At 44.1% G+C, this 22,596-nt stretch overlaps 1 protein-coding gene across 1 annotated transcript; it reads left to right on the forward strand.

The window, feature by feature from the left end:
• Window positions 1-3,705: 3,705 nt before the first annotated feature.
• On the forward strand, window positions 3,706-21,493 carry LOC308691147 (chemerin-like receptor 1). The gene is made up of 2 exons (XM_081366094.1): window positions 3,706-3,909; window positions 19,096-21,493. The coding sequence occupies exon 2, from the start codon at window positions 19,106-19,108 to the stop codon at window positions 20,096-20,098; it is 993 nt and encodes a 330-aa protein (XP_081222220.1). The 5' UTR covers window positions 3,706-3,909; window positions 19,096-19,105; the 3' UTR covers window positions 20,099-21,493.
• The last annotated feature ends 1,103 nt before the right edge of the window (window positions 21,494-22,596 follow it).

Below are 22,596 nucleotides of genomic sequence, written 5' to 3' on the forward strand. Positions count from 1 at the left end.
ATAGTATTATAATATAACAATGCAACATGTAATGATGTGTTGCCAGTGGCTTCATAAATTAATTAAAAACATAAAAATACAAAGTATACCTGATGCACATTTCTTTGTTCTTCATTTTCTAGAACAAGAGTTTAAGAACCTTACTGTATTTTTGTGTAATTAATTAAGAGAAAGTACTTCGCCATTTTGCTCCGACGAAAGTGACTTGAACGCACATGCCGTTATAAGCACGACTTCCCACCTCGTACGTACGAACTTCCCAGGAGGACTTGAACGCACCATCAAACCCCGTTTTTTTCCCAAACCACTTCAGCGGAAATCCCGCCCTGATTGCCCTACACCAATCACTGATCCCTAAACCTACCCGTCACAGATTGCCTACACCAAACACTGATCCCTAAACCTACCCGTCACTGCAGCCTAAACCAATTAAATAGGCTGCAGGGCGGGATTTCCGCTGAAGTGGTTTGGGAAAAAAATCACGCGTTGCACACCGGTGCACGCCGTTTCCAGGAAACATATGACGTTCAACCCGGAAACCGTAGCAAAATGTTGCGCACCGTTTGGAACTTGAACGTGCCCCTGGTTTAAAGTGTAATCCAACAATTCATGACGCAGCCTCTGAATTGGGAGCAGCAAACCAGCTTAATTTATTTGGCCATGGTCTTGGCTAAGCCGAAAATGACCCGGCAGTGCCAGGGCTGAAACATCCTCACTATGTCCTCCAGTAAAATCTAAAACATAAAAATGACAATAGCCAAGCTGGCTCCATAGCTGTTTACTTAATTATATCAAATGAATTATCAGGATGGCAGCTGTCCTCTTGCACCGTTGCTTGGCGCCAGGAGCGGTAATCGGGAACACCTGGTTGCGCAATTACGAAGGCTAGCCTTATGATACGCCCTTCGAAGGACGCATAGGCTCCATTCTTCGAAGTCTGCGGCCTTCGAAGGATGTAGCCTTCACATTGGGACACAGCTTATGACTCAATCGATTCGTTCACTGAATCATTCGGTAATGAAACACGGTTGAGTTTTCCTTTGAGATGCCCAGTGGTTCTTCTATGATCTTTTTTTGGAACTATTTTCGCTGCTGAAATAGAACAAAAAATGCAAATATTGTGTCTAAAATTCAAGTGACTTAATATTAATTACTTGTTTATTGAACTGCAATATGAAATCAGTGTCACATTTTCAATCGTGATGGTGTTCAGTGCTGTTGGTCGTGTGATGTTGCCTAATCATGTTATAAAAACTCCACATTTTGAATGTTTAATTTGTTTCCAAAATAGGCGCGCACAACCTTGTTATCATCATTATAGCCTACATTATATAGGCTATTGTATTCACTATCAGTCGCCACTTACACTAAATGAATGCAGAATAGTTATTTTTTGTTTTTGACGTTTTAATCAGGCTATTTGTCCGGTCGGGACAAATAGCCAAATAAACTTATCTTTCATTTGCCCCTTCGAAAAATCCACTTGTCCCGGAAAAGGGTAAATGTCGAGCCTGTAATTTGACTTATTCTATTTGTTTACACAACAGCTCTGACAAAAAATATGATAATAAATGGTTTTGGGTTGAACACCAAATTACAAAAACATTATTATGTGAAAGTGAATAAAGTTATGTGTGTGTGTGTGTGTGTGTGTGTGTGTTCAATTATAAATATATGTTGTGTAAGTTATATACTTTTGAAAATGATAGGCCAGTAACTTAAAACAAATATTTAATAATCCATATATAAATTATAATTTATAATATGGGTCATAGCATTTACTTAATTTACAATGTAACATGTATTAATTTACTCTAGCACAGAAGATCAGTAAAACAAGGCCACAATAAACTAAAGGATTAATATGTGGGTAAATCTAAAGGTAGTCTGCTTTTAAAAAAAAAATTACAATTTCGAACATGGCCAGAATGTGCGCGTTGAAAACATGATTGAAAAACACGTTCAAATTGGTCGTCCTAACATGGTAAAATTGTGCGTCTTTACAAACAGTGCGTGTTGAGACGGTCAAATTTCACGCGTTTCTTTTAAAGACTATTGGCCCCGTTCGCTTTCCATAAGGCTGCAGCGAGGACCTCATGGAGAAACCTGGGAGAAACCAGAGAATAGGCTTGTTTGAGATGCGCCTTGCCTCGCCTGAAATGTAGGCGAGAGTAGGCGGCTGCAGTGAGAGGAGGAGTGAAAAAAGCGCAGGCAAGCCGGACAGATCTCTCTTCTCGCAGTGGATCTGACACCTGTGAGATCAAAGATGGATATCGCGGGATTCACGGGATTCACGCTCGTGCACAGTGTTGCTAATAAACTGGATGTAATTCAAGTTCTGTTGCTTTTATATGGAAATAAATAAAATGAACAAGACACCCAAAGTACTTGTTATTTAATTCCATTCTAAATACATGTTTATCAATCATTTTTTCTTTAATACAGACATATGTGTTTTTATTTTTTATTTTATTTTTTATAAAAATTAAACTGCATAACCCAAAGAGATCGCACTGTCAGATAGTTTGGGAATATTCACACATAACATATACACATAAAACATGATATTAGAGTTTTAAAATCAAACATTTTAAAAGAGAACAATACATCACGGTTGTTTAAACCAATGAGCATTAAGCTGTGTCGTCAGCAAGTCGTTTCCCATCATGCTTTTGATCAGCGCAGTCGGTGGAGAGCAACTGCGCGCGACTGCAGAATCCGACAGGTGTGCCTTGCGCTCGCGAGAGATTTTTGACATACGTCAGCATGACATCAGAGCAAGGCGGACCGCTCTCGGACACATTTCTAACCGGCATGCATCTCGCGCTGATCACCGGTGATCGATTCTGCGCAGATTTTGCTCATCTCAAACAAGCCTAATGTCTAATAGGAAGAGAATTGGCACTCTCTGCTTACTTCCGGGTTCTGGATTGGTTGCAGTAACACGTCTCTGTCCATGCGGGGGCGCTCGCGAGCGAGTGCAGAATGAATGGAGGTCTATGGCGAAATACCCCTCAAAACCCACTTTTCTCAGGATATAATTTTTTGTCTAGTAATTTGAATGTTGTATTCGAAAGGAGATGCAAAGAAATTACACATTGCTGGGTGTTCGATTTTTTTAGAGTCACTTATTTGGTTTAAAAAGTCTTTTAAAATGTCAATGACGTCAGAATGCTGACGTCATTAGCAGAATGCTAGCGTGTTATGGGCAACAACAACTCAACCTGTAAGAAATAGAAAAGAAATAAGTACTCGTTCATTCAACTTTCGACCTATAACCCATGTTGAACTTGCAAAACCTACAATAAAATCTGAGATTTCTCAACGGCATTTGGGTGAAAGAGACACATTTAGCCGTATAGCCCCATTGACTCCCATTCAGTCTGCACTCGCTCGCGATCACCCCCAGTGGAATTCTAATGGAACTGCAACCAAAATCAATACAATGGGGCTGAATAGGGAGTGCCAAGGATCTCCAGTAGCACCTCAATGCAGTACAAAAGATCCGGGGGGAGGAGTCGGATCTCATATAAGGGGTGGAGATTGGTAGGTTTAGGGGTGGAGATGGGTAGGTTTAGGGGTGGGTTTAGGGATCAGGGGGTGGAGACGGGTAGGTTTAGGTATATGTAAGGTGGGAGGAGTTGGATTTTATCCAACTCCGCCCCCCGGATTTTATGCTCTGCATTGAGGACCATCTCAGGCTCTCCGTAGACGGGCTCTGGAGAAACCCATAGGGAGAAACCAGAGAAATCCTGCAGCTCAAATTGCAGCTGACGAAAAGAAGCGGGGGCTGCAGCAGTCAAAAGGAAACCTAAATATTCAGTGCACTGTTTTTACTCTCATTTTCAAAGTTCTCTCAGATGGATATACTCTTCTGATTTTCTTCATTCTGCACTGTTGCTGCCAAAGGTACGAATATTTTGCAGGAAGCAAAGCATTCAAACCAAATAAATAATGATAAATTACATGTAGATGTAATTTGATTTCAAAAGTTGTGTGCAATAATGCACAATAAGATTTAACATGCATGCAGTGTTGTTTTTGCAGAAATTGCTGTTTTTTTTTTCACTCTAATCGTGGTAACTATTTTTCTTTTTGTAATGGAGATGCTATATGCTTTCATTCATACTGTTAAATTATGCCGTTTTTTGTCTTTGATATTTGAATTACTATGTGATGTTTTTTCCCCTGATTAAAATATAAGGTATTTAAATGCATTCATCACTGAAATCAAATTTCAGTGTCATTGACTATATCATAAGATATTTCTAAAATATTATATTTTATCCTTGCTGTCCTTGCATTCCATGCTTTCATTGGTGGGTCATTTGGAAAGATAAATATTTTTACTTCTCCTTAAAGCAGGGGTCGGCAACCCAAAATGTTGAAAGAGCCATATTGGACCAAAAACAAAACAAATCTGTCTGGAGCCGCAAAAAATTAAAAGCCTTATAAGCCTTATAATGAAGGCAACACATGTTGTAAGTGTCTATATTAGCTTTATTAGCCCCCTAGTATCAAAATGATAAGTAGGCTAGGCTAAAAATACATAATGAGCATTCATGATTAAATGTTTATTTTCCCTGCAGCGCATCCTGGCCGGACACACCCGCCGGATTGATTGTTTGTTTGTTTGTCAGCCATCGGTCTCTATAGAGCTGGTAAGTCCCGCCCATCCGTAAAACCCCGCTGGACCTCTAGGTTGAAAAATCGTCAATGCAAGTGAATGTGAGAAAAAAATTATTTTCTGGTCCCGTTTGAATTGTGCCATGAATGTGAACATATGTTGTCTGTGAATTTTTTATATAATTTTTCATGTTACGAGTTTGACAGTATATGGTATGATTCTTCGGCTAGCAGAAAAGACATAACGAGAATAGGTGTGTTCGACATCGGCTGCGGCTGGATGTAACCGATCGGCGAGAGTAGCGGCGTGCAGGCGGGGAGGAGCTGCAAACGGAGACGTGAAGTCGGACACTTTCTGGTTCCCGTAGTGACCGTTCACGTGGTGTTTGCATACTTTACCACAGCTGAAGTGAAATAAATGCAATATTTGCCAAATAATAGATGTTTCTGAGACATTTTCATTCAATACTTTATGTACTGCTTCATACAGCATCTGTTTGAACAAGAATAAAGTCCAACATAAGCTAGGCTACTATCAATGAAGTGGAGTCTATGTTTTTTAATCAGTTTTAATTTGACAAACATGACACAATATAACACCGCAACTACATGAAAAAAGTGTTTGCTGTTATAAAAAATGTATTTGTGAGCTTTAGAGGAACTAAAGGTGGTCGAATAAACACGAAACACACGTGATCGTTGTCATGCGCTGAATCCGGCCAATCGTGGAACAGCTGTGCAGGCTTGGGAGGGTTAGTTTAAAAATGTATTCCGTTACAGTTACAAATTACGTCATAAAAAAAATATTCAGTAATGTAATCCAAGTACTATACTATGAAAGTAATGTAACTGATTACTTTTGGATAAGGTCACGTATATAAATAAAAAGTCAAGCAAGAAGAAATATTATTAAAAAAAATTGTTTTTAAATGTTTTATTTGTTAAGAATTTGGTCCAGTGTACAATATTTGCTAAATCTACACACAGGCCTGAATATATATTTATGTAAAGGACTATACAGACATCTAGTGGCTAATGTATGGTATTACATATTATTTTGTTTTATTTTTAACTAATTTTTAACTAAAAAAATAAAAACACAACATTTACAATTTTTACACAATCTACATATTAGTTTATTTTAAAATAGGCCTACATGTTGACTAAAGCCGTGATCTTTCTTAATTTGCCTGACTGAACTTGAGGCGTTGGCAGTGGGAGTTCCCCTACATTACATAGACAGCGAACATCCCGTCACGCGAGAAAAGATTAAGAAAGGACATTTTGGGAACTAAAAAAGCTACTCTCCTAATTTCTACAAAATAGCAGCGGAATTTCCATGAATTAAAAGCGATTTTACCCGCAGGCAGCATCGTTTCTACTAGCAGCAGTGATTCAATCTGCGTCTGAGGAGATGTAGAAAGCTGTTATTTGCACACGCACCAGCGCGTGGCACACGTGAGTCATTACTGGCAACAGAACCAAGAACTACTGTATAATCAAGCAGCGCTTAATATAGTGTTATTATGCCAAAATACTGATTTATTTAGTTTTAAATGAAACCATTGTAATCCTGAAAGTATTCCCCCTTTTTTCAAAATGTAACTATAATCTGATTACTACGTTTTTTGACGTAACTGTAACGGATTACAGTTACTGGATTTTTGTATCCTGATTACATAACGCCGTTACATGTATTCCGTTACTCCCCAACCCTGCAGCTGTGTCATCAGAGCTCCTGCAGCCGCTCTTGAGAAGCTGCGCTGGCTGAGTTCTCCGGCCACTCTTAAATCGCTCTTGCGGTACTTTGATGGCACACGTCACAGTCACGTGGCGTCGGCGCTGTATCAAGTCGGACAAAATTTCTAACCGGCATGCACTGCTTCAAGTCAGCCGCCGATCGGTCTGCGCAGAGCTGCATGAAGTCGAACAAGCCTTACATGTCGCCTATGTGACGTCACCCCATAAAGTTGACTTACCCGTGGTTTTCGCCAACCTCAACGATTTTGTCCTCTCCCTGAAACAAGGCGGTGAAGTGCACCAAAGACACAGCCATGTTTAGCGGTATCCGTGAGCTAGTGTCCATGTGCGAGTGATGGTGACGTTTCAAACGCGTCGAAAGCAGCGAAGAGTTGTAGTCCACAAAGTGCTCTCACACAAAGTCTAACCGTATCAAACTTCTACCCGTTAAATTGTAGCATTCTTTACACTAAAAATTATATAAAAAATTCACAGACAACATATGTTCACATTCATGGCACAATTCAAACGGGACCAGAAAATAATTATTTTCTCCCATTCACTTGCCAGCTCTATAGAGACAGAGCGCAATGCGTCATAATCTGAAGACCACGCCCACCAAGGGGGAAAACAATCCAACCGTCTCCATTGACTTTGCATTGGGAGAGGCTGCCTCCTTGTCATTTCTTGCTTCTAACAAAAGACAGAATAATGCCTAAAAGCCGCTATGTGACAAGGTGTACAGCAAACAAGCTAAGAAACCCAGAAATAAGTTTCCATAAGCTGTCGACCCCAAAAAACGAGCGTTTGGCATAAAAGTGGATACAAATGGGTAAATTGTGGGATCCTGACACTCAGTGTGCACTAAAAATACACTACGTGTGCAGTAAGTTAAACATTTGGTCACTGGTGAGTCAAATATCCAAATGTCAGTTTTATATATTATATTTCTGTAGGATAAACTATCCTGTGTTGCCGATTACGGTCTCCAGCGGGCGTACGTTAGTTCTCAGAGTAATGAGACACGTGACGCTCTGTCTCAACTGCCAGTATCCACTTTTATGTCCTCAACACTCATTTTTTTGGGTCGAGAGCTAATAAAAACTTATTTCTGGGTTTTTAACTTGTTTGTTGTACACCTTGTCACACAGCAGCTTTTAGGCATTTTTCTGTCTTCTGTTAGAAGCAAGAAATGACAAGGAGGCAGCCTCTCGCAATGCAGTCAATGGAGACGGTTGGATTGTTTTCCCCCGGTGTGGGCGTGGCCTAAATACGCTCACGCCGATCTGACAGAAACGTGTGTCGCAGTCTATGACGTAAATCTTCGTTGACAGAAATGTTGAAATTAAATATTTATTATACACATTTTTACAACGTTGAAAAACTTTAAGAATGTTTGTCATGTTTTTCCTCCTACAGAAATTATATTTATTTCACACGTAAGTTTAAAATATTCTGGCTGACCCCCCAGCATGAGTTTTTCAAGGCAACAGTTATTTAGAATCAGGGGGGCAGGGTTTCATAAAATATTGAAGCTTCCCCGGGCGCCGCCATTGATTAGCGGACCCCCACCTGCTGTTAGTATTTCATTGACTCCCATTCATTTTGGCATCACTTTGACAGCGAATAACTTTACATCTGAGGCGTTTAAAGGGTAACTAAACCCCTGGTCAGAGCCTGACTCCACCCACTGGCAATATTTGAAAAATGCTAGAAAAGTGGGCAGACCCCAGCGGAGATAGAGGGGGAGGGGGGGTGCACCTGAGAGTCCTGCTGTCAGACTCTCTAAAATGGAGAATGACTCACAGGGTCGCAAGACGACGTAAAGTACATGCATCTGATGAGTTTTATCGAGTTGATGTCAATAGCGCGTGCTCTCTATAGGCATTTTCATATTTTGCCGCTATGTGAAAAAATCCAGCAAAATGCGCAGGCGCGTTTGTCGACCCCAGAGGATTAACTTTAGCCTAACCATAAATTGTGATTATATATATGATCACTCACATCAAGACGCCGCTGCGGTGGTGGAGTCCATGCAGGAGGAGCAGCGTTTGGCACTGCGTCGCTTTTCAGCGCGAGCTGTGTGGAGAAGCCCATTTCCACCTCTTTTGGGTTGGAAAAGCAATTCCGCGTAAAATGCAGGTTTCACACTCACGGTCTTCCAGGCCAAATGCATGCAACCACTGGGGCCTAATTTCCAAGTCTGCTGGAAAGCTATGCAGTCCAGCAGTGCTGTTGCCACTAGCAACACTACACCTACCACTGTACTAAATACAGATAAATCTACGCTAGCTCATCCAAGGGTGTGGTGAGCTCGTACCAAGGGAGGGGGTGGTGAGCTGGAACCTGCTTACGTCACGCAGTACCGCAACATCCAATAGGAAAATTCAACTGCAGTAGCCACTGTTCAACCTGAAGAGGGCAGCAAGTCTCAGACGTTTTTACACCATATATTGTAGAATTAAAACACTGCATACCCAAATGTCAAAAAAGTTACTCGAATCAATGAACAGCACTAATAAAGCCCCATTCTTACAGATCATTAACTAAAAAAAGTTGGTTTAGGGTTTAGTTACCCTTTAAAGACTCCATTTGTGCATTATTTATTTCTAAAGAAACATGAAAATGTTTAAAAGGCTCCATTACCTTGTATCTTACGTTATGGCCCCGTAGATGCAGTTTTTGTAAAAATAGGCTATAACGATTGCGTCATATCCACGCGACTCTCTGTCGCACAGTAGAGAAATTACCGTATGGACAGGAGGAGAAGCTCGCAGGCAACCGGGGGGACGTGGAGGCAAAATGACAAATTAATTAATCAGAATACTTAGCAAAAGTTGCTCCTGCTCCTAGCTCATGGACACCTCCTACTCACACTCTCCGTCTCTGCAAGTTTCGGAAGGGAATGATTCAGATTTCTCTTGGCACAGCTACTAGAAGACAGACAGGTTGCTCACGTCACAACTACGTCGTCAAGCTCAGTTTGAGTCTGCGCAGTACTCTCGGCCATCAGGAAGTGAGTGCTTCTAATCAAGCGGGAAGGAAGTCGACCGGAAGTTGAAGCCGGCCGCGTGCCACCATCTTGTAGCAGAACTTCACCTGCTGTTAGCATCCCATTGACTCCCATTCATTTTGGCGTCACTTTGACAGCGAATAACTTTACATCTGAGGCGTTTGAAGACTCCATTTGTCCATTATTTATTTCTAAAGAAACACGACAATGTATAAAATGCTCCATTACCTTGTAGCTTATGTTATGGCCCCGTAGAAGCAGTTTTTGTAAAAGTGGGCTAACGATTGCGTCATAACACGCGACTCTCTGTCGCACAGTAAATAAATTACCGTATGGACGGGAGGAGAAGCTCGTGCGCCATCGGGGGGACGTGGAGGCAAAATGACAAAATATTTAATCAGAATACCTAGCAAAAGTTTATCCTGCTCCTAGCTCATGGACAGCTCCTACTCACGCTCTCCGTCTCTGCAAGATTCGGAAGGGAATGATTCAGATTTCTCATGCCACAGCCACTAGAAGACAGACGGGTTGCTCACGTCACATCTTCGTCGTCAAGCTCTGTTTGAGTCGGTTTGAGTCTGCGCGTCAGGAACGGAAGTCCTAAAAAATCGCTAAAAATGGGCTTCACTTGTCTCAATTGAGTTCCAATGAGATGGCTCTGTCCACTTCTTATACTGTCTATGCTTCTAATTGACCGTTCGCAAAAGCCACGCCCCCTAGTTATTGTTACTACGCCGACAAACAATTGAGAACCAGACATAGCCATGGCTGGGTTGAGCTCCATACCTATTGGTATAAGTGATTGGTTTTGGAGTAATGCAGCAGACATATCCTCCAGGGGCACGACAGAAAGGGCTGCAATCTAGTTTAGGTTACAAAGATTCAGTTTCTACCTGTTCTATCAGAGGTATGACAGGTTAGCTATGCTAGCTAACCTAAGGATGACGACCAACCTAAACAAGTAACGTTATTAGCCTACAGTTTCCCCACCTTTCATCATCGCATATGTTCTACGTGTCTTTAAACATTTCATACTGCACTCGCTCGCTCGCGTCCTATTCGCTTTGGACGCGCGAATGGATTCAGAATGTTCAAGCGTCGAACTAGACGCGATCAAGATTAATGTTACAATGCTGTTATGTGTGTGTGTGTGTGTGTGTGTGTGTGTGTGTGTGTGTGTGTCAGAGAGAGAGAGGCACGGGCGTGATCGAACAGTGGAAACATAAAAAGAAATACTCCGTCATTTTATTCATACAGGACATCATTAAAACTGCAAAGTGTTGTAAGAGTAACTTACTTAAACTACTTATTGATAACTGATATGCTAAGTTAGCTCGCTAGCTTTACTTACAGCAGACATATGTATACTTATTAACGTTAATCTTCGAGGCATTTAGCTGTGAGTGAGGTCTCCCACACTGCTTAATCCATTGTCGGCATATTTCCGTTTGGGCTTTGGGCTTTGGAAAGACAAAGAAAAACGACCCCTCCCTCTAAACTTTTGGGGTACCTGGTGTCAGATTTGCAGGTGCCATAGGCGCATCGTTTCACCATCTTTCTGAAATCGCAATGTTTGACGGAGGTCCTTCTCCTTAGTTACAGTTGCTGAGCTAGGATTGGATGAGGACCGTTTGAGGGCGGGGTTTTGCGAACGGTCAGTTGACTTCACTTTTCTCCTTTGAAGTCTATGGGGTCGCTGTGTCCATTTGTTTTACTGTCTATGTTTAGAGTGTGTCACTTTATGGTTTCCATGGTGACGCGTCATTGCTTGTCATGTGACACACCGCAGCAACAACAGAGCTGAATGAATGATGATCTGCTTTTATGTCATTTTTCCTCTTTTTTTTCAAAATATTCACAAATTTGTTAGATATGGCATGAAATATCTGATATTCCGGTTGTCAAATATATGCAAGTGGAAGTGTTTTGTTGTTTAAACACCTTTATAACGATCGCGTTAGTTCAGCTGTATTCGCGATGGGCGCCGCCATTAGTTTGTGCCGCAGACGCAGTTCAGATCTGTTGGATTTACAACACGTGAATTCATCCACTTCTCCCGACATACATAAAAGTAAGTGGCAGGTGAACTGGGAGAAGAATAGAGTAAACTTTAAAGTTACTTACACAATGTGTATCTGATGAATAAAACTAATTGTAATGGAAAGGTTTATTATTGCCTCTTCCTTTGACATCAGTGTGTGACAGCTCTGAGCGCGCCTGTCTCTGGCTCAGCGCCAGCCAATGCGCGAAAGCACATTTGAATTTTGCAGTTGATCACAATAATATCTGTCTGCAGAGCCGCAGAGCCACAGTTTTACCCCAGCAGTTTCACCCCAGCAGTTCTCTTACGAGAGATACTCTCGTACTGCGTAGAATACGCTAGGGGAAAATCCTTTTCCACGAGAATACTGAAGCCAAAAAATTATCCTTAATTTTGTATTAATGTAAAACGCGTTGCGGCAGCATACAGACATAGGCGAGGCAGCTTGCGCGCCTATTGGCTGGTCTGCTGGCAACTGCTTAAGCCTATCGAGCGAGACCTAGAGTGACGTCAGACCCAATGAGGGCGCTTCGCGCCCTCTGCGTCACGTCCCGCCGAAACGGGCGTGGCTTAGGTCTATAAATACCGCTCGCAGGCATTATTTCTCTGATTTTTCATCCTTCAGCGAAGCAACTCACATCGCTGGATCCGAGAAGAAGCCGCGCTGTTGAAGAAGCACTTCAGCGGGACGAGTCGAGAAGCTGCTGGCTGCGCCGCCTTCATCGCCTTCCTGCTGCGCTATCCGGTGCTGTATCCTTTTTCTCTTTTACTATGCCTTGTGTGTGTGCTCGCCGCCGCGACACACACTCTCATTGCACTAAAAGAGCCGGGCGTCTTTTTCAAGACGCCCCTTTCCTGAGGATCACGCAGTTCTCGCGCTCGCTGACGGCGACTGCCCTCACTGCGAGCTAGGTACTGCCTATGGTGACTCTGAGGACTCACCTGGCATCCTTCTCCGAGACTGCTCCTCCGCCCTTCCAAGCCGCAAAGCTCGCCGGTTCGCCCGCTTGCCTTGCCTGCTTTGGGGATGATACCTGCTCGCCCTCTGTTCGAGCCGCGCAACCGCGCCGTTCACAGGGGATGTCTGGAGCGGTCCGTCACGCGTCACTCACCGGCGAAAGGAGAAAAGTGTTTACAGTCCCGTCGAGACCGGACTGAACTCATTTCTCACACATGTCTCAGTTCCCTGATCAGGCGACTGGAAGTGTCTATACGCCGAAGAAAACATGTTGACGCTCTTTCATATGCTCGTGCATCTGAAAGCCTTTGTGTTTCCCCCCTGTGGCTCAGTGGCGGAATCCAAGGTTTTTTCACACGGGAGACCGGTGTTCGAATCCCGGTCTAACGGCAGATAAATTATGCCGCCAATGCTTCGTTCTGTCAGTTCCCTGGAAGGCGACTGCAGACGTGCATTTTGCAGCCGACGAGCGCGTTGTACAACCCGCTCGCCTGCATCCAGACACCGTTTCTATGGTTCCCGTGCGTCACTGGCGAAAGGAGAAAGGTGTTTACAGTCCCGTCGAGACCGGACTGACCTCATTTCTCACACATGTCTCAGTTCCCTGATCAGGCGACTGGAAATGTCTATACTGCAGCAAACGTGCCTGTTTTTTATACACGCACGCCTGCAAGCAAACGCCGAAGAAGACATGTTGACGCTCCTTTATATGCTCGTGCATCTGAAAGCCTTTGTGTTTCCCCCCTGTGGCTCAGGGGCGGAATCCTAGGTTTTGTCACACGGGAGACCGGTGTTCGAATCCCGGTCTAACGGCAGATAAATTATGCCGCCAATGCTTCGTTCTGTCAGTTCCCTGGAAGGCGACTGCAGACGTGCATTTTGCAGCCGACGAGCGCGTTGTGCAACCCGCTCGCCTGCACCCAGACACCGTTTCTATGGTTCCCGTGCGTCACTGGCGAAAGGAGAAAAGAGTGTTCTAGTCCCGCTGCGGCCGGGCCGATCTCAATCTCTCACACATTTCTCATTCCCCTCTGATATTCAGGCGACTGGAAATGTCTTTATTGCAGTGAGCGAGCCTGTTGTTACACGCACGCCTGCAAACAATCGCCAGCATGTTGACGCTCTCTGATAATACTCGCGCTGACTGAAATCTTATGTGTCTTCCCCTGTGGGCCAGTGGCAGATTCACAGATTTCCGCACGAGAGACCCGTGTTCGATCCCGGGTCTACCGGCAAATAAAATTATGCCGCCAATGCTCGCTCTGTCAGTTCCCTGAAGAGGCGACTGCAGATGTGTGTTTTGCAGCCAACGAGCGCGTTGTACCACCCCCTCGCCTGCACCCAAACCTTGCCGCTCGTCCAGTTCCAAGAAATGTGACTGGTCCAGCGTATTTAGCAGCCAACAAGCCGGTTCCATTGCCCGCTTGCCTGCACAAAAAAAAAAAAAAAAAAAAAAGCCATTTTACGGCTACCCAGATAAATCCCTTAAAGAGTGTATTTTCTGGTGTCCCGGCCACGGCCGACGGTGTTTTCATGTGTTGAAAAAATGGCCACTACTCAGTGCCCATTCCTACACACAAACACAGCCCTTCACACAGGGCTCGCGCACATAAAATCGACTCAGATCGATTGCGCTTTAAACGTAGCAAACGTGCCCACTACCCAGTGCCCACAAACGCTACTTCCCACATGTCTCACGGTCTCTGTAAATACAGGACCAGTATGCATACGCTCTGCTCACGCGAGCAATGCTGTAAAAGTGGTGTATGTGCCCGCTGCTCTGCGCCCACGGCCACACACAGGCATGAAACTAGCCCAGCCCTCCTCCTCACAGCTAAACACTGCGGAGGAGTCGAGCGCGGGCATTCTGCCCGCTGTTATCAGCGCGCCCCCTGCCTCAGATGTCATGAGCGCGACGCTTATGTCACAGCACGCAAAAGCCGCTGTATCGCGAGCCGATCAGAGCGTGCTTCACATCCAGCCCCTAGCTACTCGCGCACCTGCGTGGGAAAAGCTTCCCGGGGTTTCGAGATGGGTGCTGAACATCATAAAAAAGGCTATTCGCTGCAGTTTCGCCGACGCCCTCGCCGCTTCATGGCGCGCGTCGAGACCACGGTAGAATCGAAAGTAGCTCATCTACTTCGAGCCGAGATTTTGAAACTGTTGAGCAAAGGGGCTATAGAACCCCTATCTCAAGCTCAAAGCGAAGGGGGGCTTTACAGCAGATACTTCCTGGTGCCCAAAAAGGACGGGGGTCTCAGACCCATACTAGATCTGCGGCAGCTGAACAGAGCGCTTATGAAGCGCCAGTTCAGGATGGCGCTTCATTCTCACAACCAGAAAAATCCTCGCGCACGTCCGCCAGGGGGACTGGTTTGTGTCAATAGATCTAAAGGACGCGTATTTTCAAATACAGATAGCGTCACGTCACAGGCGATTTTTGAGATTCGCCTTCGAGGGCCAGGCATATCAGTACACAGTCCTGCCTTTCGGCTTGTCCCTGGCACCCCGTACATTTATGAAGTGCATGGACGCAGCGCTCGCACCCCTCAGATTACGGGGCATACGAGTGCTGAACTATCTGGACGACTGGCTGATTTTAGCCCAATCTCACTCAGAGCTCGTAGAGCACAGGACCATTTTACTCGATCACCTCGAGAATCTCGGTCTCGCAGTGAACTGGGAAAAGAGCTCGCTTTTTCCCCAGACAGATTATATCTTTTCTGGGAATTGAGCTGAACTCGCTGCTAATGACAGCACGCCTGTCATCTCAGCGCACACTGGACATTCGGCGCAGCCGGCTCGTTCCGCTGCGGCGCGATAGTCCCTCTCAAAGCCTTTCAAAGGATGCTCGGTCTGATGGCCTCAGCATCTTCAGTTCTCCAGTTGGGCCTTCTGCGCATGCGCCCACTGCAGTTCTGGCTCAGAAAGAGAGTACCACGCACAGCGTGGGCCTCCGGTCAGCTTCGCGTCAAGGTAAATCAAGCACGCATTGCAGCTTTGAAACCTTGGGAGGCAAAAGACTGGTACCAATCAGGTGTAAGCCTGGGGACTTCCTCGAGAGTGATGGTGGTGTCCACGGACGCATCCACCTCGGGATGGGGAGCGCTGCTCGAGGGCAGACCGCTTTTTGGCCAATGGTCAAAGCAGGAGAAGCTCTTACATATCAACTGCCTCGATATGTTGGCAGTGAGCAAAGCGCTCACGCGCTTTTGTCCCCTCATAAAGGGACACCACGTGCTAATACGTTCAGACAACGTCTCAGTGGTGTCCTACATAAATCGCCAGGGCGGCCTCAGGTCCCTGACTCTGTACAGGCTAACCAGGCGCCTCCTGATATGGGCCCGCAGCAACCTGCTCTCGCTGAGAGCAGCGCACGTGCCAGGGCTCCTAAATATAGGACCAGACAGACTGTCCAGGAACCAGGTTCCGACAGGAGAATGGTCTTTGCACCCACAGACAGTCCAGCTGCTGTGGAAGAAATTCGGCAGAGCGGAAGTAGACCTGTTCGCGTCTCAAGAAAACGCTCACTGTCCAGAATTTTTCTCGAAGAGCAAGGACGCGCTGACCCACGAGTGGCCTCGCCGTCCTGTCTACGCTTTGCCCCCCGTCTCCCTCCTGACTCAGGTGGTAGAACGGGTCAGGGAAGAAGGATGCTCAGTGCTGCTTGTAGCCCCACTTTGGATGAGCCAACCTTGGTTCCCAATTGTGATGCAGTTAGCGCGCACCGCCCCGTGGCCAGTGCCTCTGAGGAGGGATCTCCTCTCTCAAGCCAACGGCTCGATTTGGCATCCTCACCCAGAGCTGTGGTCCCTCCATGTGTGGGCCATCAACGGGTACCCGCTGACCTCCCACAGGGAGTGTTAAACACTTTCACACAGGCCAGAGCTCCGTCTACGCGACGTCTCTATGCCTCAAAATGGTCAGTGTTCTCTAGCTGGTGCACAGCTCGTGGTGTGTCACCCCTGCATTGCGGTGTGACGGAGGTTCTCTCCTTCCTACAGGAGCTGTTGGATAAGGGCAGGTCCCCTTCCACGCTCAAAGTCTATGTAGCGGCCATAGCAGTGTTCTCTTCGACCACGCTCGGCCAGTCTATTGGAAGGAGCGATTTAGTCATTCGCTTCCTTCGAGGAGCTAAGAGACTGAATCCTCCCAGACCTCCCACAGTCCCTATATGGGACCTTTCTACGGTACTGGAAGCCATGAAAGGTCATCCATTTGAGCCCTTGCAGGAGATTGATCTTAAACACCTGTCTTTCAAGACGGCGTTTCTTCTGGCTCTCGCTTCAGTGAAGCGCATAGGGGACTTACACGCGCTCTCAGTAAGCGCGACGTGCATGGAATTTGGGCCGAATGACTCTAGAGTTATACTCAAACCTAAGCACGGTTATGTAAATCCCTCAATACACCGTTCAGAGCACAGGTCATTTCCCTGTCTGCCCTGCCGGTCACTGAAGGAAATATGGACGAAAGCTCCCTTTGCCCAGTCAGGGCGTTAAGAGCTTATGTGTCTCGCTCGTCTGTTTTCAGACAGACGGAGCAGCTCTTTGTTTCGTTCAGCGGGCGTTCTAAGGGACTAGCCGCTTCGAAACAGATCCTATCCAGTAGGGTAGTGGACGCAATAGCGCTAGCTTACACAACCAAGGGCATGCAGTGCCCGCTGGGTGTCAAAGCGCACTCCACGAGAAGCATGGCTTCATCGTGGGCATGGTCAAGTGGGATTGCCTTGCAAGATATTTGTATGGCGGCAGGCTGGGCCTCTCCGTCTACATTTATAAGGTTTTACAACCTAGAGGTTCCCGCACTACGGGCCAGACTACTGTCGGTCTAGTATGGCCAAAATCTCATAACTGGCGCTGTCAGTTATGCAGCTATTGAGTATTGCAATCCTTGCTCTATGCTGCTATAAGGAAGATAGTGGCTAACCCCCCTCTCTTCCAGGATTCCCTGTGAGTCCCCTGGGTGATTATGTACTGTATGAACTCCGGGCTGTCGCCCTTGAGTCTATGGTATCAGATCCCAGCACGCACGGCGTTTTACAGTAGGTTCCCCTAGCGTATTCTACGCAGTACGAGAGTATCTCTCGTAAGAGAACGTACTCGGTTACTAACGTAACCTCGGTTCTCTCTAGAGAGAGGAACGAGTACTGCGTATCCTGCCGTGCCTGCACGCGCTCTGGTTGCTTCGACTATGAAAAACCAGAGAAATAATGCCTGCGAGCGGTATTTATAGACCTAAGCCACGCCCGTTTCGGCGGGACGTGACGCAGAGGGCGCGAAGCGCCCTCATTGGGTCTGACGTCACTCTAGGTCTCGCTCGATAGGCTTAAGCAGTTGCCAGCAGACCAGCCAATAGGCGCGCAAGCTGCCTCGCCTATGTCTGTATGCTGCCGCAACGCGTTTTACATTAATACAAAATTAAGGATAATTTTTTGGCTTCAGTATTCTCGTGGAAAAGGATTTTCCCCTAGCGTATTCTACGCAGTACTCGTTCCTCTCTCTAGAGAGAACCGAGGTTACGTTAGTAACCGAGTACGTTTTACCCGCGCATGCGCAGTTTCAGATTTCCTGAACTTCTAATCAAACACTTTATGACCAAACACTTTATGAGCAAACTACTAATCTATAAAACACAATCGGTCTTCCGACCTTTTACTATATGCGCGAAAGCGCGAGGGAGAGAGCAATAGAGCTCTCGTGTTGTTTGTTTATATACTGTCTATGTTTGTTTGAAGGCAGTGCGCGGGCTGCGCGTGCGCGTCCGGGGCGCGATATTTTTTTTTCCCAGGATGGTAGGGGAATACTCATGATATTCATTAGGAAAGTCATCCCTGATTGGTCTTAACCCCAGTGACGGGTAGGTTTAGGGGCGGGGTTGGGGTAGGTCATCACATAGACCCCAGTGATGGGTAGGTTTAGGGGTGGGGTTAGGGGTAATGAATTTTCATGAGTCTTCCCCTACCATCCTGGGAAAAAAATATCCTCTCTCTGCTTGTTCTTTTATGCGCCCTGACTTATTTGTTCCCTCGTTTTAATAAATCGTGGACACGTTCAACTAATTCCCTCCCTCATTTTGATTTAACGAATTACAACGTGGCCACAATATAGTAAAACGAGGGAACAAATTAGTATAACCTGCTGAGGTATTATTAATTCGTGGCCACGAAATTCACCAATTCACAAAAATATAGGTCTTTTTTAATATATTTGAATATCAATATAAACCAAAACTGCCATGAGCGGGGTAAAACTGCTGGGGTGAAACTGTGGCTCTGCTGCTCTGCAGTCAGACCCTTCTCGTTGATCACGTCATGCACTGACAGTTCTAATCACACCGGTGTGATCGTAGTGCTTTTTTCCATTTTCATATTTTTGAAAAAGCTCCAGGGAGCCACTAGGGCGGCGCTTAAGAGTCACGGGTTGCCGACCCCCGCCTTAAAGGAACATTTTACTAAAAAATAAAAATTCTTCATTGCAGGCCATGAACCTGTATGATGTTAATATTTCTGTTGGACATGAAAATAAAATAACTACACAGCTCTTTTCCATAAAAACAGTTCATAGTCACCACTTTCGTAAAGCTTTTTGTCTGCACTATTCTTGAAGACATGCAATCATTGTGAAATAATCCATATATATATATATTTATATATATATATATATAAAAAAAAATATATATATAATTATTATTATATATATACATTTTTTTTTTTTACAGGATTTCCAAGATGTCTGGAGATAACAGTAACTGGGCCAATATAGACTATGATTCTATCATTCAAGAACTTAAAAAAGTAAATGATATCTGGATGACCTACTTCATTTCATATTGTATTGTTCTCTTCCTTGGTGTCACCCTCAACTTCACCGTCATTGTCATCAGCTGCCGGAAATACAAGAGTTTTCAGGAGGTTGCTATTTGGATTATGGCGTTGGCTGTAACACATTTAGTCTCCTGTACATCTGTGGTGTTTCAGCTCCTGTATGCTTACAATGAATTTGAATGGAATTACGGAAATGCAAGCTGCAAGCTGTCATCCTATATCATCTACGGCAGTATGTTCTTCACGGCAACCATGCTGAGTCTCTGGAGCATTAAATCTACTCTTTTAAAGAGCATATGCATAAAAAAGATGAAGAATTGTAACATCTTTCTGATTTCATTCTCCTGGGCTATTGCAGCAGTCTTGGCATGTCCTTCGCTGTTTTCCAGAGAGGTCCGAGATAATCGGTGCATTGATGACTATGACTTGGACAAATCCAGAACAACTCAAGACGGCACTGCAAGGCTGAAGACTGTCGTTGTCATGCGATTTCTCCTCGGGTTAGTGGTGCCAGCTTTGGTAATGTTTCTCACCTGCTGTGTGACATCATCTCATAAATTATGTAAATTATGTAGGAAGCAGGCACAAATAATCTGTGCTATAAAGATTGCCTACTTTGTGTGCTGGGGACCTCAAATCATCTTAACTATGCTTCAGGCCACCGTTAGCGGCAGCCTGGGTGAAAAAATGTCAAAATATGGACTTCCAGCTGCTACCATACTGGCCACAACCCACCTCTTTACCAGCCCACTCATCTATTTGTTACTGGGATGCAGTTTTAAAATGAGGTGGATGGGGCATGACCCAGATCACAATGATAAGAGGATGTGTCATGATCGCAGTTCAGAGGGAAGGGGGACTCCCATGGTAGAAATCGCTAATCGTAATACGTTTTAGGGGCTGTTTACACAACACCAATTTTAACTAAGCTTTTGAAAACAGGTTTCAATTTAAGTGCAAGTTTTTGAAACCGATACCATTATCGTTTCCATGTAAACAACAAAAATGTGAATTTGTGAAAATGGTGACGTAATGCATATGCGTATTAGCCTACATGTATGTTCAGTCTATGTGTGTCGTGTTTACAAAGTGATATCGCCAACTACTGGCCTAGCACGAACAACACAGCGTTTTTTAGTTGTTTTTGCGGATCCGTGAGAACGGGGATCGTTTTGACAACGTTGATGTCTGTACGTGAAAAAAGTATAAAAAAGTTCACGTTAAATAGTACATCATTGTCGTGTAAACCTACCCTCAGATTTGAGGTGACACTGGGTCGAGCTTACATGAATTTTCATGAGTCTCCAGTTTTGTGTTAAAGGGTCATGAAACCCCCCTCTTTCAGCTCAATTCTAGCTCACAATCTTTTTGAAAAATGCTACTTAAATGGGCGTGGATGGCTGTGATAAGGGAGGGGATTGGGTGTGGTGTGGTATGGTATGGCACGGGGGGGGGAGAACTGTCATCCTCACTGGCTCATGCATATCGACTGTCACTAAAAATCAGTGGTAAAACATGAGGAAATGCTATATTTTTTTTATAGCTGGCAAAGCTAAAGTCTATTGAAATACATTGACACCTTATTTTTGTCCTTTCAAAAGTAACCGAATGCACTGCTACATATATTAGCCTACAGTAATCATAATTGTATTTAAAACATATAAATGTACATGCATATGTATAATTATGTCATTATAAAATATATATTTGTTTATATACAAACTATAAATGCTTATATTTGAAAATAATAAATTTTCCGCAAAAAAAAAAAAAACTTTCCGTACACAGCCTAGATCTACGCGACCCCTAAACCCACATAATAAACATGGACAGTGACATAGAAATTTGCACACATTAAGCATACGATACAATTGAGGTATTATCGAAATATCAAAATTTTATTAACGAGTGATTATTTAACAAAAGGCAAGTAAAATGGTCAGGGTTACATTTTAGACACACACACAAACACACACACACACACACACACCTCTGAAGCGATAGAAAAGTCCTCGGGACCACATCACTCGCAAGACGAAACCTGCATTGGTGTACAAGGCCGATTAAGTCCACCATTCTCCAGTTGAATGGTTGCTACACACATAGTTTAGATGTGTCCGTGGTTGAAATAGAAACATTTAGAAATAGACAAGCTTTGTTTCCAAATGCACCAAGCAAAGATATCCTTACAATTTTATAAACTTTTATAAACCCAGCCAATATAATTACAATGAACACATCCAAAATAAAATCTTTAACATATATATAACAACTGCAAAGCGTCTAATTTGTAAAAAAAAAAAAAAAGAATGTATTCAAAAAATAACCTTCCATCAACAAAAATGGTTGCAAAATAATAACTTAAAAATAACCATTAGGGAACGTTCTCACCTTATGTGCATTTTCTACGAGGCCAATAATCTATATAAGCACAAACCTACGAGTGGAGACACCAGCAAAATGGCTGAAAAAAAAGTGTACAGTAAAGTACAATCAAAACCTTATATTATAATCACATTGCATTTGAATAAAGTTAAAGGTGTAATCTGCCAGTTGTCCTGGAGGTGACCTCATAACTCTGTCTTCTTACGATGCACTTGGGGATTTACGATTACTCCAGAGTACTCGTAGATCTATGATGATTTTTAAGCGCTACTTAAGTTACAATGCTTTTGGGAAACAGACCGTAATATTAAGATCAGTCGTACGATCGTTTTTACGATCTACTTAGGCTTACGATGCTTTTGGGAAACGCAGCCCAGGTTTTTGTTGGTCAAAGGCGCAGTGTATTTCAGTTGCCACAAAAAAGCAACGGACCAGCACGCCAATGGGTGCAAATGCATTTGCTATTTATGCAACGTGGCGCAGGACGTAAAAATGATAACTGGGTCAGGCTGAAACTAGCAAAAAACACTTGCGTCACACCGAATTGCGCCGAGCGTGTATGATAGGGCCCTATCTCTTATGTTGTGTCATGTGTTAGCTACGTTTGATATGATTACAGCCAATGATTTGCCAGAGGTGTCCTTAGGATTGCTAAACGATCCAATAGCATTTCAGTAGCCAATTTTTCCTATGAATTGTATGGTAGCATAATAATATTAATTATAAACTCCTGTGGTGAAGGCAGCAGTAGGCTAAACTTTCCTAGTTTGCAGAAGCACTACTAATCTGGGTATAATTTCTTGTGTTAGTTATATATGTTTTTAAATTGCACAAATGCATGAAAACATGTTAATGTACTTTAAATATATTTTTAATTATTATCTAGATAGACCATGATGAATTATGCATGTGATTAATATACCAATATAATGTACATAGCTAATACAACCTTGATTCTTTTCCAAAGAAGATTAATTGTGATTAATTGTGATTAATCACTTTTATTTTTC

Source organism: Scardinius erythrophthalmus (assembly GCF_964197995.2).
Source record: "Scardinius erythrophthalmus genome assembly, chromosome: 5".
NCBI classification, from domain to species: Eukaryota; Metazoa; Chordata; class Actinopteri; order Cypriniformes; family Leuciscidae; genus Scardinius; species Scardinius erythrophthalmus.